Below are 17,638 nucleotides of genomic sequence, written 5' to 3'. Positions count from 1 at the left end.
GCACCAGATTGTTGAGAGCCATTGGCATTACTGCTATAGTTCATAAAATAGTTAAAAATATACTACAGAAAAAGTGTAGAAACAGGCACCACTCCCACAGTCCATACAAAATAAAGAATGTAGTACAGAACAGTATAACTGTGAAATAAGTATTGATAAGTACACATAAGTTTTCTACAAATGTTGAACTGTAGTAGGTAAAAGGATGCAGTGCCACCACCAATACACTTTCCCTCCTAACCAGTAGAGCCGCAGCACCACCAGACACCATCATGAAGCGTCCCTACAGCCAAGCCTTCGCACCCTCGCCGCGTCCTGGGGTATGCTCATCCTTGTTTGACTGTCAGCACATGTTAATAATGTGTTTTCTTCACAGGTATTTCCTTTTTGGTAGGACTCTATCGTTAATCTAGCTCCATAGATACTATTTTTTTTTTTCCCAGAGGGTCTTGTCCCCTCAATGGCCTTGATTTAGATGAAATGTTGACCAATGTATTTCTTTGCAAGCTTCTTTTAATCATCATCATCATTAGTGATCCCAAAGGCAAGGTGAGGCATCAGAAAAACCATGAGAGCATTCTGACAACTTGACAAGTGATTTTGGCAAAATACGCAAGGAGCCCAGCCTCAGCTTGGCCTCTTGTGTCATAGAAGTTATGTTACTTATAGTTGTTTCATGTGACACAAAGTGGAATACCAGGACATGTGTTTTTACTTATGTCTGAGGGTTATGATTATAATGATAATGTTACAACATTTAGTGATAAAAAAGTAAGAGTAATATAACCAGATGATTATATAAATCATTATATACAGTAGTCACTTCATTGAATGCATTTCTTTGTAAAGGATTTTTATGGCAAGACTTAAGTTGGACACATTTTCCATATAATGTGTTTACCCTCCATATAACGTGAATAAAATTAGGAACGTAATAAAAAGGCACTCCATGCAGCAGTGATGCCACTCTAACAAAAAACAGAGATACAAGCAATGAAAATGTAAAACAAGCACAATAACATGTGAAAGGCCACTGACTGGTATGCGTCAGGCAAGAGATTGTCCTTCCCAGCCCCCGATTGGCTAAATGGAACAGGAATGCGACATTACCAGCTTCTCGGTGACTGAGTCTCAAAAACCCTCATTGGCATAGTGCAAGAAGAATATGGCTACTCATTGGTTCTTTTATTTTTCAATCACATAAACACAGAGGGAAGTTGAATTAATTTTCTATTTCAACAATAATTTAGATTAGTGTGCACCAGATGAAATTTGTAACTTTCCCTGAATTTCCCTGAAATTCCTTCCTGACTTGCATGGCACACATCATACGTTCTTTTCTGTTCCGTGCTTTGTGCACAAGCACTCAACACAATGCCTCTACAATTCTCGATGCTCTGTTGTACAAGGCACTACTCCAGACCTATATAAATTTATATGGCTCTGCTCTACTCCAAGTCCCCTATGGTATCTTAATCTTTTATGCAAGAATTAATCAGAATCACTGGTGAACTCTGGAGTAACCTTGTTTCATCTGTATTACCTCCATCCTGTGACATGAACATTTTCAAGAAGGGAGTATTTTGGCACTTAACTGAAACTGACATACTCTTTTGGTTACTTATACTGTTCTGCTTGTGGGAACAGCAGTATAGCCATATGTTTTATATCTTTAACTTTGCCTTTGAGCTGACTCCTTCACACAAAAAGGTCACATCAATCCCAAAATGATTTATCCAATTGAAATGATACCTCCATTCAAGCCACATTTCTTCAGTACCTATCTTACGTTACATAGAGGGTTTACTGCATCTCCATCAGTTTTCACCTGTAACCATAAAACAAGTTTTTATCTTAAGAGGATCAAAGTAAATGAGTAGTACCTGAGACTGCTTCGTTCCTATTTTTATTTCCCTATGCTGAGACATTTTTTGAGGCTCACCATTACATGCATCAGGATGACACTGAAGTACACCATTGATCTGTGGAGTGTGCAAATTTTGCTTTTTTTTTTTTATATGTATTTTTTAAAATCAAATTTGAAGATTCATGGTAGTGTCTGGTGAAATATAAGTCAATCTACCCCCATGTTTGTGTAGTCTCTTCCATAAAATTGCATTAATGGGTGATAGAAGGCAGTGACACGACAGCTGGCAGGTTGCGGGCTGTGGAGGAGGGATGGGGAAAATGGTATGAGGTTGTTCTGTTTTATATGTTTCTGACATGTATATGTATAATACGCATAGCTGGGCGTTATCGCAATACTTTATCGCTGATAACAAAATCGGGTTATCGGCCATCCGCTACTTATTTAAATATATATCGGTATCTTCGTTACTTTTGTAACCAAACTAGCAATAATTGCTACTTTTTTTCCGCCTCTAAAAAAAAACATTGTCTCCTCCCTACTGCGCATGCATGGCCCGGGCGCCCGGTGTTGTATGAAAAAACTTCAGGGTATGAAATATCTTCGGTGAAGAGATTTCATACTTAGATCATCAACATTAAAACACTAGGTTATTTTTTATGTTAGACTCAAAAATCAATATATCAAAGAGAAAAATCAGTTAACTTTGCCCAAAAAATGATTATTCACTGCCTCAAATTTGATATTCCATATTCGTTTGTGAGCATGCCATGGTATTGAAGGCACCCGGTGTTGTGTTATTTGGTGTCCCATCGTCAAAAGCTGCCGCTTTTGTTTACAAACACTGGTCTCTCGTGAACTGCGCATGTTCAGACCAGTAAGCATAGCCCTGTACAGTCTCACAAAGGTTTTTAACACATTAAGAGTTGCTGGAAGGCTGAATCAGACATACACTACCAACATCCTCGCTGTTTCTAGAACGACACTCTGTACATATAAATACAACTCGTACAGAGTGTCGTTCTAGAAACAGTGGGGATGGTGGTAGTGGTACTGTATGTCTGATTTAGCTTTCCAGCAACTCTTGATTACAGTTAAAAAGCTTTGTGAAAGTGTACAGGTCAACGCTTGCTGGTCTGAGCATGCGCAATTCACAAGAGACCAGTGTTTGTAAACAAAAGCGCCAGCTTTTGATGGTAGGGACGCCAAATAACACAACACTGGTTCAGGGGTTTCTAGTATTATCATCCATAGGTATGTGTCAACATGTGGTTTTCAGGTTTTGTAAGTTTTCTAAAATACAGATAATGAAAATTTGAATTCATCGATGTTTTTTATTTGAAATATCAATATAGTATCGTTTTCGCCTATCGGACTTATCGCTAGCTAGTATTGGAATTGTGGATTTATATCGGGTATCGGTTATCGCCTATATTTGTGTCTCCAGTTAACGAATATCGGTTCTCACCGATAAGGTTTTCCATTATCAGTTATCGGTTATCGGGAATAAGGTTTTCTGTTATCGTGCCCAGCTATGATAATACGATCTATTTATTACTGATTTACAGGTTTTCTTATTTGGTAAATGTAATATATAGCTATACTTAAATAGAAGAGTATCATGTTTTTATATATGGAATTATCAAATACATATTTGCAGTGTGTAAAGCAGTGAAGAAATTATTTTCTATCTAACCACACCACCTCTGCAGGAAGGGAAAGGAGGCAGGTTGTCAGATGATGATTCACTTCGTTCACCTATACTGTCTTGAGGCCTTCTGAGGTTGGGAGGTATAACATGATAAGGAGATCAGAGTTTCCCTTTCATGTCTCTTCCCAGTAGGGTATTATATCCCAGGATACTATAGCCTTTATATACTCTTTACATAAGGCTGGATTTGTTACAAAGGCTGTAGTGGCTAAGGCAGGAATTGTTCAGAGAATATTGGAAGTGCATACAAGCATGGTGGACAGCAGCTGAGCATAGGGTTGCTCACTTGCAATATGTGAGTGTTTTATTGTGAAATCTGAGGTGTGATAGCATTCCCACCTTATCGCCAAATGCAATTTCATGTAATATAAACCTGAAATATGTTAGTGAGACATGTTAGTAAGCACTCTAAAATTAGAAGCAAGAAAATATTAAGATTAGTTGAAACATAATGCCAAAAGACAATTTAACATAGGCTGTACTTTGAGATTTATGAAAAAGCAGTTTTGACTGTATCGTATGCATCAGTAGCAGTGCTACCAATGTAAGGACCATCTGTTTCTATTTTGTTATGTCAGTCTTCAATGCATGAGGTGAGGATTAGAATGGCAAATTAAAAATGAATTCTTTGGGGTTAGAATCTTGTTACATGAATTATCTTGTAAACATAGTTGAAATGTAATGTTTTTGACCTTATTAAATAGTTATGTTTCCTGTAGGAAGAGGAAGAGGAAGAGAATGATAGTGAGGAGGAACAGGAAAAATTGATGGTGAAAAGGCAGAGAGTTAGGATGAGGGAGATTTTTGCAAAGATGGACGCAAGCATGGTAAGCAGTGCAACCAGCCTGATTATAGTGTGTGTTCCCATCCTAATTATATATATATATATATATATATATATATATATATATATATATATATATATATATATATATATATATATATATATATATATATATATATACACACACACATACACACACACACAGTCAAACCTCGGTTTACAAGTTTAATTCGTTCCGGATTTGTTCCGATTCTTGGCAAGAATCGTGGGTCCTGCCCAAGCCGCGGCGGGGCTGGGTATGACCACTTGTCTTGCTGGCCGGTGGCCGCAACTCTGTAGCCCTATGGCGATGACCATTTCCTGAGCTTCCTGTGGGTAACCCTGCCAGGTGGGGGTGGGCATAGAGTTCACGAGGTTAACTGTTGCACCACAAACCATTTTAAAGCATCACCGTAGGATAAGTAAAAACTTCCCAATATGAAAACATCGTCATCGTTAGAAACAAGAAATTGAAACGATGCCATTTGTCAATATTTTGTAGAGAAAAAGGACGTTTTAAGAGACTCCGTCACATGCAATGACGCTAAGTAGCTACTGAAATACTCCTAATGAACTGTAGATCCCACAACTGTGACTAATTTAACGCATGTTGTCCTTGGTGAGTGACAAAATGAGAAAGTTTTGATTCATCCAATCATATGGACAAGATAGAGTGCTCTGGCGGTTTACAGGATGGAGGTGAAAAACCGTCTCAAGAATGGGGGGTCGTTCAAGAAGGCCATATATCGCCAGATAATGCCTTGGGGTTGCAAACTTGCCACACTTTCCTAAAAATACGGAACGCTGCTTGTTCCGTATTTGCCTGTTTGAATGGTTGAACAGATAAAATTCAGTATTTTAAAAATGTAGTGAGCGCAGTTTTCATTGAACCACAAAACCACTCCATAAAATTATGTTTGTCAAGGGTCGTCCTGAAATACGTGTAAAATATGCGTCGTAACATCTCTTCCCCCAGTCCTCTTGCCTTCATTAGCAGCGGGCAGCGGCTGTCAGTCATGGCATGCCAGAAAAATTTTAGAGTTGCCATCAGTTCCTTAAAATATGGATTTGTTCTGTATTGGAGGATGGGATGTTGCGTTCCTTATTTGTTTTAGATCAAGGTGGCAGCCCTAACTGAAACTATTCCCATTGTTTTCTGCTCTGAGCACTCTTGTCTTGCAGCGAACTAAGGGAACCCATGCTAACGTCTTTAACTTGTACAAAGAGACCGACTTGGTTGGGTAGGCTGACGTAAGCCTATAGAGTCGGTCTATCGGCATCCTCCCCTCCCTTTCATGAGCCGTCACCCGGCAAAGGTTTGTGGTCCCTCCTGGAAGGGATGTATGCGCTTGACCATGACGTCCTCCATATAGCTTGTGTCCCCACCCGGGGGGTGGCGACACACACACACACAAAAAAAAGGAACAAACTGGATGCTCATATGCCAAGTCACCGCTCGTAAATCTTTTTTTGCTCGTAAATCAAAACACTTGTAAACTAAGGCACTCGTAAACCAAGGTTTGATTGTATATATATATATATATATATATATATATATATATATATATATATATATATATATATATATATATATATATATATATGCAGCTTTATACAGTGAGCAGTTATGACCCACACTCACTAACCATATGAAGCTTCATCGAAATAACAGTCATGTATTGCACTCATTATACATGTAGTAGGAACATTCATCAATCTTTTAACTTACTGATGGGACCGTTTAATTCTATTCATTATCTTAGTAACCATATTGCACTCCTTTTGACAGCGTTGCATACTGTGTGTGCCTCCATTCATGTTTTTTTTAAATGTTGGATGTAGTGACCAACAATTTGAAACCCCCTTCTGTTTTCTTTTAAGATTTCCATAAATCTAACTGGATTATCATACTAATTCTCCAAAACTGTATGAACATATGATAGTTTAGTGACTTACATAGCTTGTGTTTGTTTGTAATGGTGTGGGTTATTCATATATTAACAAAGTTATGTATTTTATCTGGAGCATTCTTCAGTGCAGAAACCGAGTTGTTTTAGAGCCCAAAACTGTGATTCGTATTACCTTTGCACAGTTACACATACTTTATTATTCTTTTTTTAAATATTTGTTTTCTGCCAAGTGACTAGATCTACAAGCAGAAAATGTTTCAATAAATTACTGTATTTGCCAGCATTGAAGATGCACTTTTTTCTTCTCAAAATAAGACTCGAAAGATTAGTATGTTTCTTGGATGTCTAATGTTGCATTACCTGTAGCCATAGCCTAGGCTTATAAGAAGTGTTCAGATCTGATAAGTTGATGATGTTGTTGAAGGACTGTGATGGTCTAGCACACTCTATTCCCCTTGGGAGGGTTGTGTAACGACAAGAAAATGCTTACAGCAGCCATTGCTATTGTTTTGGAATTGGTGTTGGTCACAGTGTGGGAATTTCCAACTCCAGGGTGTTGTTAATATTGTCATTTTATGGTTTGTCATGTTCATGTGGTAATAAAATAAAGTTGCAGTAAAACCAGTAATACATACAGTATATTCCAATGGTAGTATAAGGGTTAATCACAGATTCCCTGTACCAAGTCTTGGTCTTGTTCATTGGCCAGGCACTGATAATATAATCAGTTGAAAACACCAACGGTAAACAAACCTTTAGAAAGAGCAACTAGTTCACCTTTCGCATGGTGCTGATGTTACAGTATGGTATACATGTATATTGTATGGTATATATATATATATATATATATATATATATATATATATATATATATATATATATATATATATATATATATATATATATATATATATATATATATATATATATATGCTGGTCCCGTAGTATTTGGTAGACGTCCTGAAACAACCAACAAAACATCTTAGGAAAATTGGTAAAGGTTAGGATTTTTTCCAAAAAATAAATAAATAACACAAAAATGGTGTGCATCTTTGACGCTGGCAAATGTATTATTTTATTTATTGCTTTGATTTCAATAGATTTCTGATTAATGCTCTTGTGTACAACATTAATCTCAGATTCATAGTTTTTCTGCTTAACACCATTAGTTTGTAAGAATTAACATTGCATTCTTAGCATTATTCTTAGTCATAATCCCCAAAGATTAGTTTACAAGCAAAGGCCTAACATCTTGTCTCAGTTATTTGTTTCCATAGAATAAGGTCCCAAAACTAAACTAAATATAATTGAAGCTAAATAATCAATTTTCCATTATAAAATAATATTTTGTAGCCTTCTTGGTCATATTTATTTGCACAAGCTTCATGTAGAGATGAATGCCTCTTATGCCTTATAACTCATCAGTTCAGGCAGCTGTGCATGATTTATTTTGTTGATATATGTTGACAAGTAAATTTGTCAATACAGAGGATATCAGGGAACTTGTTTCTTTACAGGTAAGCATACCCAGATATAAAAACAGCACAATCTGATTTTAAAAAATGCACCAAGTAGTAGGGAGAAAATACTTTGAAAAGTTATAGAAGAGGAAATTGGCCATGGGCAGACAACAAGCTTCAGTCATTATTGTACCAATAATAAGATCCTCCACCTCCCCCTTTCCTACCAGACCATCTGTAAGCCTGCACCATTCTCCCACGATGAGGAGGCTGCCAGGGAGCGAGATGCTTGCGATTATGGCATCAAGATTACTTTGGAAAAGGCTCGGGCAGGAGAAGCACCTCGGCCTATACGAGTTTATGCTGATGGTATCTATGACCTCTTTCATCAGGGTCATGCCAGGCAGCTCATGCAGGCCAAGAATCTCTTTCCAAATGTCTACCTCATAGTGGGAGGTATGATTAAGTGTTTTTAGAGGGTAACCATTTAGTGACGAGAAAAGTCAAATGAACCAATGTTTAGTAATAACAGAGTAATGTTTTCATTACTGATATTGTCTGTTGCCCCTACTCCTAAATTTTAGGCTGTTCATGCAAATTTCCTCACCGTAGAAACCAGTCTATTACCACCAGTTAATTGATTCTTGATTTTCATCCATTTAGTCAACTATTCAGTGGACAGTGATGTTGACTGATAATGTATTGCTTGGTACAAATAAGCTTACATTTAGGGGGTTTATACAAATTTCCATCATTATTTTTAATGAGTTAAAACCTGTTTATTCTTGACTTTGTCAGTAATTAGTGTTACTCATTTAGTTTTTTACCATTACATCTTTTTTGAAATTTCATACAAAGTTCCCTCATGTCAGTCAACTGTATTTTATTCTTTTTTGCGTCTGTTTTTCCCAGTAAATAGTGATGCTATGACCCATGAAAGGAAGGGAAGAACAGTGATGACGGAGGACGAGCGTTACGAAGCCGTGAGACACTGTCGTTATGTGGATGAGGTTATCCCAGACTGCCCCTGGACACTAGAGGACGAGTTCCTTGAGATGCACAAGGTAGGAGGCCAAGAGTGTGCAGATGTTGGCTCTGTAGTGTTTTGAATAAATAGTATCCAGCACAAGGCAACAAAGACCATGCAGTGGTAATCATACACTGGAAATTAATGGCTAAGTTACTGTGATGAGAAGGAATGTTAGGAGAGTAAAATATCAGTAGCACAAATTTATTTCATTTGAGACCCTGAATTTTAAACACTTATCGACTCTACATTAATATTTTCTATTTAGAATGAATAAGAACATAAGAACGTAAGGAGTCTGCAAGAGGCCGGTTGGCCTCCTGTAATCCTAACCCCGCCTTACCTCACTATCCATGAATTTGTCCAACTTCTTCTTGAATGTATCTATGGTATTGGCACCCACAATATGACTGCCAAGCCTGTTCTGCTGTACTGGTATGTGAATGATGAAGTAGGGGGGAGAGGAGAAAAAGTAAGAGGTATGTGACATCAAAATTAGTTGAGGGCTTGAGCTAAAGGCAAGGACCTATTAATTACACACCTCTCATATTGGCTTGCAGCCCATCGCCAACCCCCCCCTAGGGCTTCATGGGGAATGGTATCACTAGGGGTCATAGATATTAACTGATGAAACCAGTTCAAATAAATGAGGTGTCCCGTGCCAGAAGGGCGTAACCCAGAAATACCAGTTTTGAGTAAATGCGTTTTAAAGTTATGCAATGATAACTTGCATATAATTGTACAAAATGCATTATTATTATATATCAAAGTAATCAGCTGGTCTAGGTCTACCATTTTATGCATAATTTGAGTAAATTTTATTTATTTTTTGTTTTTTTTACTTTATTTTTTTTACCCTATTCTGTAGCGAAACCTAAAATATTGCAATATTTTCTAATTTAAATATACAAACTAAAATATATGATAATATATGCACTGTGTGTAAATATCAGCCTGTTTGGTATATATCTTTATTTTTTTTTGGATTGGCTGCCGTGCGGGTGTGTTCTGAGCCGGCTCTCCCATTGGCTCAGTCATACGCCCTTTAGAGTCCCCACACAAGATCTAACCCTATAGTTTGAAACAAGTGGGAACACGCGATTTCAAGCCTTCGTACCACTGACACAGAACCCCTTTCTGCCTGAAAACTTCCACCACGTGGTTAATAGTGGCCTCTGGTGCCCGTATCCAGCACTAACTAAAAACTGCCAAATTTTGGGTTATGCCCTTCTGGCCTCAAATTCTTCTAAGTAATCTTCCATTATCCACTGCTACTCTTCTCCAAATCATTCCTTTAGTCATTTCCTCACCTCCACTCATGCCCTTATTTTCCTTAGAGTAATATGGCTAACCTATTGTTGCAGATGGTATGAAAGTATATATTGCTTTGTCTAGTTTTGGGGATGGAAAGGGGAAGTTGAAGGACAGGAGGGGGAAAAGGGAGTGGAGTGTTTGTGAAGGTGGAAGAAAGGGTCACCCAAAGAATTTTCTTTAAGGAGAGAAAAGTTCATATCAGTAAAATTGTGAAATCTTCCTTTTCTGTTTTGACCAGATTGACTTCGTGGCACATGATGACATCCCATATACAACTGGGAGTTCAACAGATGTCTATGCACACATTAAGGCTCGTGGAATGTTCGTCTCTACGGAGCGTACGGAGGGTGTGTCCACCAGTGATGTTGTCTCCCGGATCGTGAAGGACTATGATGTCTACGTGAGGAGGAACCTTGCTCGTGGCTACAGTGCCAAGGAGTTAAATGTGTCTTATATCAACGTATGTAACATAATTTTGTTGTTTGTCTTCTATAATAGTTGGGGCAGTTATATCATAAAGATTAAATTGTATAACATGATTAGAGCATGTTTAACCCTTCCGCTGCGATTGGCACAGATTCGGCTTTCACTGGCAGCCTGGTAACATACATGTATTGTCCCAGGTTCTTCTCTGTCTCTGTGGTGGATAGTGGAGTGTTTCCCATGTGGTATTGGTATGCTGGATATACTCTGCCAAGGTGTATGACTTTACATTTTTCCTCATTGAATTGTAGCAGCCACTTTTTGTTCCATTCCTGTAGTATGGTGAGGTCTTCTTGTAGGAAATCTGCAGTCAAGGGGTTAACCATCTCAGCTTTTATGTCTCACCTGTTATTGCTTTAGCTGATAGAATACTAGTTACTATAGCCAATAAAAAATATACAGTACCCTCTAGAGTTTTGCGCTTGCTTCATTCCGAAGGTATAGCGCTAAACTCGAGGATCGCGAAACTCGAGGTATTGAAATCCATGAAAAAGTGCTTATTGGTTCCGACCCGTGGAAAAAATAACTTTTTTTGACTTTACTCCTTTGTTATCTCAATTTTTTCTGACTTTACTCCCTTGTTATCTCAAAATACGTACCTTGGTAATAGGTAAAAAACGGGAAGTGAGAACAGGTCGTTTTGAAGCTGCAGTTGAAGGCGGCTGCCTTACAATTGGTTGGCAGTTTTAAAAACACACTTGTGATCCGCGTGGTGTCGTCTGCTAAAGTAAGGGCTGTCGCAGTTACCCGTGGGACAGTTGGACAAACCTATATTTTCTGGTAGTTTTCTGTGTGTTATAAAATAATCTGCTAACTCTTTCTGTCATAAATCATTAAATCGCTAATATCATGATTGACTTTTCAATGCCTGTTGTACGTAAACCCGCCGCCGCTGCCACAAAATAGCTCGCAAAGAGGTTCAACTTGCTTACTGTTTCCATATTTCCCTCACCGCCCACAAAGATCACAAGTGGACAAACTAGAACAAAACCAGGCAAATTAATACTTTTGATGCTGTGTATTCCCACAGCGCGCATGCGTTGTGGACAGCAGAATGACTAATTTCAGCGGGAGATATTTCTCGCAACACCGGCCACCGTAGTGGACCTTCTTCTCCTGACCTGTAACGCTTTGTATCGCTGTTTAGGTCCTCCTTCTCCACACTTTTATACTTCACAACATGCACTCAGTTACTTCACAGTGTGCACTTATACACTTAACCCTGAACACTTGGTGTTTTTCTGTTCTTTTCTTTCCCTGATTTTGCTTTTCTATGCTCTTTTGCTATTTTCCACTATTACTTTTCACCATCGCTGCCATGCATTACAGGTCAAAAGAAGAAGAAGAGGAAAACAACACCGGGTGTTTTACAATTTTCATAGACTGGAGAAAAGTTTTTTTGGACTGTGATTCCACAGCATGGGGTGTTCTCTTATCTTGTTAATCAAGCAGTAAGCAAAGCAGCTCTGCTAGTCCATTTTACGAGTCTCTTGGTGGGCCATCTTCCACTGCTCCTCACTCCTCCGCCACTGCTGTCGTCTGTTTGTTTACATACAGCCGTACGGTACCCACGTACCCACGCTCGTATTCACAACCGCTTTCCATTCATTCGGACAACCAACAACTCGCTCCCAGTTGGGCATACGGGCAACTGTGGTTGCCCATAGCCCCAATGGTTGGACACCGCCTTTTAAGGCAGCACGCATGACGGCGACGGTAGGTAGACATGACCCATACATGTCAAAGCAACGTGAAACTCATGGCGGTAATGCGTGAAAGTCGGGATGGTAAGAATTTAGGACAAAGTGCTAAACTCGAGGATCGTGAAACTCGGATAGCGCGAAACTCGAGAGGGTACTGTATACAAAAGAAAACTATTGAAGCCGTAAATAGTAGCAAAAAGTTTGGTAGAGTAGTTGTGAAGTTACTTACATTGAGTTTTTTACAAGAACATGAGAATACTGAGACTGATCAAACTGTAGAAGCCTTTTATCAGTCAAGAGCAACACTGTACTCATGTTTATTTGGAGAGAATTGCCATTGTAGCAAGAATACTAGTGGATTGAAATAGTACATTCTAATCAATTAAACCTCTATAATCATTCTCTCTCTCTCTCTCTCTCTCTCTCTCTCTCTCTCTCTCTCTCTCTCTCTCTCTCAAAACAAGTTGATGAAATATGTGCCAACTCTTGGATGCAAGATAAATAGCAGAATCATGGAGGTACAACTAAAATAAGTGTAATCATTTTAAATACCTTTTCTGATTTCTTTAGCAAAATATTTTTCCAACAATTTTTTTTCTCTGCAGGAAAAGAAATATCGCCTTCAGAACAAAATTGATGACCTAAAAAAGAAAGGCAAGGAGATGTTTGAGGACATTGAAGGCAAACGCACAGATCTCATCATGAAGTGGGAGGAGAAGAGTCGAGAGTTCATTGATGCATTCCTCATGCTATTTGGTAGAGATGGCCGCCTCACACAGTACCTTACGGAGAAAAAGGATTCTGTCATGATGGCCCTTTCTCCACCATCATCACCCAAAGCTGGTAGCCATTCATCTGAAGACTGCAATAGGTAAGCTATAGTGTTTGCCTTTTATGCAAACTTAACCCCCTTTGACCGCAAAAGGTTTTCTCGGGAGATCCCCCGCAAACGCAAAAGTCGGCGGAAAATGAACTTTGAAACTGAGAAAACGTCATAAAAGATGTTTTATAGAAAATTTTCTGGCACACCCTGCTGTGAAATCCATTTCTTTCTAGGTTGTCGCATTTGGCTGGAATTCCATGATTCCCCCAAAATTCCAACTTTTTACTGGTGCAACGTACAGAAAACATTTTTAGAGAAAAATTGCTCATTTTATCACAACGGAGTCTGTAAAATATAGTTTATGATCTTTGACCCGCAAATTTACTGCCTACAAGAGCCAAAGTTGCAGTGAAACTTGAAAAATAATTTTTGTAACTTTTTTTTTTCATTCTGGAATGAAACTCATTGAATAAAAGTTATAGGAAAGCATCCTTATAACTACTGTGAAATCGGATTTTTATTTGGACTGACCGCTTGGCTGTAATTCCAAGATTCCCCCCAAATTCCAACTTTTTACAGGAAAATTTATTGAAAAAAAAGTTGCTCATTTTATCACGATGGAGTCTTAAAAATAGTTTATAATCTTTTACCCGGAAATTTACTTCCTTCAGAGAGCCAAATTCGAAAAATAATTTTTATAAATTTTTGTAGTTTTTTCATTCTGGAATGAATCTCTTGCCAATGTGGGATGGTGCAAAGGTGCTGGAGAGTGGCCTGCACAGAAAAGAGAAAAAAGTAAAGGCCTTATACATTGCCACAAACTTCAACATCAACAAAAGGACTAGAGATATAATATGGGCCATGTCAGCTGGCAAGGTTTGTGCAGCTGTTAACGTGGGAGTGGAGTGGCCTGGAAGGACAGCGAAAAGAACTACTCCATGTCAGCCGCCAGGAAATGGGCAAAGGGGTGTTACTCGACCTCTGACTTTGCCTCTGAGCAATGAGTGGGGCATCTCATGTGATTTGTATGTAGCAGGATGATGCCTGAGCCATCTCAGTTACCCTGAAGAAGCGAAGGCAAAACTAGTCAGGAATAAACTCATCACAACCACGTTTCCTATTGCCGCCTCTTCCCAACTTGTTGAAAATGTTTATAGACATATATCAACAATATACAGTCACCTCTTGATTAACACGAGTTTAATAAACACGTTTTCAATTTAACATGAGTTTATATTTAAGGAGATACGATTAACTAACGCGATATTTTCGATTTAACGCACGTTTAATCGATGATGTCATGCACACCCATGCTACTTCTGGCGGGAACCGCGCTGAAGAACTCCACATTCTCCCTGAACTTAGTGTATTCAGTATTACATAAAATCCACATTTTCCCTGAACTTAATGTGTATTCAGTATTACATGTGGCTGGCCACCTTACTTACAATAATTATAACTGTGACACCATATGTTGTTTTGTGTCCTTCTCTGTGTTCAAAGTGTTCCACTGTTGGTTGAAGAAGTACAATGCTCATACCCCTAGCAGCTGTGACTTTGAAATGGTAAACAAGTGTTGGTTGGTAGATTCACTCACTGCGCAGTGTGCAAGCGGTAACTTTTGCCGAGCTACTGAGGGAACTAATCACACAGCAATGCTACGTTCGATGGGCAATCTTGGTCTTGATATGGGCTTTCAGGGACCGTATACCTACTTTCAAGTAGAAATAGATGATTAATTTCTTTCAATCATATTATGTTGTAAGTTATTTTTATAATGAGAAATAAAAATGCGCTTTCAGTAAACACTTTAGTCATCCACGGATATCCGCTCTTTTGAACATATATCACAGAAAACGTCAGCTGACTGGGCCGCTGCACAGCAGAAATACTAGCTCCAGACTAATCCGCCCAAGTCCGCCCCACAATCGCCGAACAGTTATGTCAGGAAACACCCTGCTCCACCAATATTGTTTCCGAGTAATAGCCGCTTTAACCATCACCGCCAAGATACTAGGGCTGGGCAGGAACCGTCATTTTCGGATCCGGCGGTTCCAGTTCTGAAGGCTCTCAGAATCGTGGGAACCGGTTCCGGAACCAGTTCCCACACTCTCAAATCCAGTGCTCCCTACACGCACCCTCACGTCTGCTGGAGCCTTGCATGCGGAGGCTGTGGGAACTGCCCGAACGGTTCCGTGGCCTTGGAACCGGGTTCAGCTTCTCTACCCCTTGCCTGCCTCCCCGGCACCCTTGAGCGGTCCCGCGCCGCCTCCAGCCTCGCCCACTCCCACCAGGGTAGCCCTATTTTTCACCATTCGGGGAGCTGCCTTTTCCAATCTTCCTTTATTCTTGAATTATGCTCCCCATTTTCCCATTCAAGTGTTGACATTTTTAATACATAGGAACAAATGCAAACCACTAAGTGATCTTTGTTTTTAATGACTAGATTGTAAAAGGACTTGGAAAAAATAGGTAAATATTTCCTTTAAAAGACAGGCATTAACTGAAAAGATTATATATATATATATATATATATATATATATATATATATATATATATATATATATATATATATATATATATATATATATATATATATATATATATATATATATATATACACACACACACACACACACACACACACACCCATCCGAGGGCGGCATACGTGAAAAATGGTGAGCAGTATAGCAACCTCCCAAAACAATGCCAGATACTGCCCGAAAAGAATCGCTTCTATTCTCTTCTCAATCCTCATTACACTTCTCAGACAAAGCGGAAAACTCTTTGGTCGGAACCGGTTCCAAGATTTGGGAACCGATTCCAGTGGTTGTGTCACGGAACCGCCGGAACCGGTTCCGGAACCAATTCTTGCCCACCCCTACAAGGTACCCGGCACATTGGTGACTGGTGCGCTGTGGCAGTGTTGTGTTTCATGTTCACGCCACGTGGGCGCATCTTCTTCTTGTGACGTGTACGGTTTTATCGCTGCACGTTTCCTCTTCTCTCTTCTGCTTATTCACACTTTTCTATTGCATCACACTATTCATTATTTAAATCAATCAAAATTTGTACCCTTGGCATATACCACGCTGGGGTAACTTTTTTGCCATTTTCTGAGTGAAAAAAGTGTGCGCAGACTTTCCCGGTGTCCAGGAACATAACCCCCCCCCTATTACTATTGTTTCTTATGGAGAAATTATGTTTAAATAATGCAGTTTTAAATAACTCGACACATCCAGGAACGTAACCCTCGTTTTGATCAAGAGGTGACTGTAATGTATACAGACAAAATATTTTAGTATATAACATAAACTAGCACAATTACATTTCTTTTTGCATTTTCAGCCCTCCAGCCAAAACTTCAAGATTTGATTTTTCTGGACGGGCAGGAGCATCTTTAGTTGACGATGATTATTCTGACGATGACGAGGAACCTGAAAGCAACTGAGATCTTTTCATCGCTCCTCCACTCTTCCCATATACCTAAGCAGTCAGTGACTATCTCCTTTTCACCATACATTAGTTTTATCACTCTGCATCTTTGTGGACACAGAGTTCTTAACTGCATTTCTGTTTGAGGCATTTTATAATTCAGTTGTGTGAGGGGATGCTGGTTTTATTTGACAGTTGGTTGTCAGTTAGTCACTCACTCCAGTATATTGTAATTATCCCAATGACTTTCAGGTGTTATTCAACAGAACAATGATTTTTATACTTGTCTTTATGTTTTAAATATATTTATTAGTAAAATGATTCCTGACATAAGTTGTGCAGCAGTTTCACACTTGTATTTATGTGAACATAATGTATGTACACACACACACACACACACACACACACACAAACTTTCTGGTGATACCAAATATAGTATATATTTCAATTGAGTTTTTATAGTCTTTGTGTATAGTATTGTTCACCTTTGTACATGAATGTAAATATTTCCTTTTTCTCACACAGAACAATAAGTTGAATTATTGTCTATGGCAAACAACTATTTTATTAATATCTCTGCCTTGTGAAGGCTCCTCCTCTTTATAATCTACCAGGTTTGAAAAGATATTTTAGTAGCCAGTTTGCCACCTTTGACCAGGCACATAAATTTGCTTGGCGTATGAATAGTTTTGCGTATTTGTAAATGGGATGGATGGGCAATTGAGATGAAATATATATTGCAAATGTCTGTAACTTGTGTAATCTCTAACCTCTTTTTGGCATTTTTATTAAAGTGAATTATGAGTTTAATCATTTACTCCTTTTTACAAAAAATTATCTGATATTATCTGCATTTTATATTACTGTGTGTGTGTGTGTGTGTGTGTGTGTGTGTGTGTGTGTGTATATATATATATATATATATATATATATATATATATATATATATATATATATATATATATATATATATATATATATATATATCCCATGAGTTAAGGTAGAAACTCAAGGATATGATATAATAAAAATCATTCTAAGACCACACATATGCTGGTTTTTGCTCTCTTTCGATGTTGTT

At 38.5% G+C, this 17,638-nt stretch overlaps 1 protein-coding gene across 8 annotated transcripts in view; it reads left to right on the top strand.

Annotated features, from left to right (window-relative positions):
* LOC126998409 (choline-phosphate cytidylyltransferase B-like) overlaps window positions 1–17,305 on the top strand; it is a 33,307-nt gene extending 16,002 nt beyond the window's left edge. For 2 of the 8 annotated variants that reach the window (XM_050860056.1, XM_050860055.1), the window contains exons 3-8: window positions 4,298–4,405; window positions 8,002–8,227; window positions 8,684–8,835; window positions 10,351–10,572; window positions 12,904–13,169; window positions 16,471–17,305. In XM_050860056.1, the coding sequence (XP_050716013.1) occupies window positions 4,298–4,405; window positions 8,002–8,227; window positions 8,684–8,835; window positions 10,351–10,572; window positions 12,904–13,169; window positions 16,471–16,573 (1,077 nt within the window). In that variant the 3' untranslated portion in view covers window positions 16,574–17,305. Of the gene's footprint in view, window positions 1–244; window positions 321–4,297; window positions 4,406–8,001; window positions 8,228–8,683; window positions 8,836–10,350; window positions 10,573–12,903; window positions 13,170–16,470 lie in introns of all 8 variants that reach the window. The other 6 variants (XM_050860061.1, XM_050860060.1, XM_050860062.1 and 3 more) reach the window with 3 other exon arrangements.
* Window positions 17,306–17,638: the final 333 nt, after the last annotated feature.

This window comes from Eriocheir sinensis, chromosome 14 (genome assembly GCF_024679095.1).
Source record: "Eriocheir sinensis breed Jianghai 21 chromosome 14, ASM2467909v1, whole genome shotgun sequence".
In the NCBI taxonomy this organism is placed as follows: Eukaryota; Metazoa; Arthropoda; class Malacostraca; order Decapoda; family Varunidae; genus Eriocheir; species Eriocheir sinensis.
The sequence above is the reverse complement of the archived record's forward strand: the minus strand, read 5'-3'. Positions and strand labels throughout refer to the sequence as shown.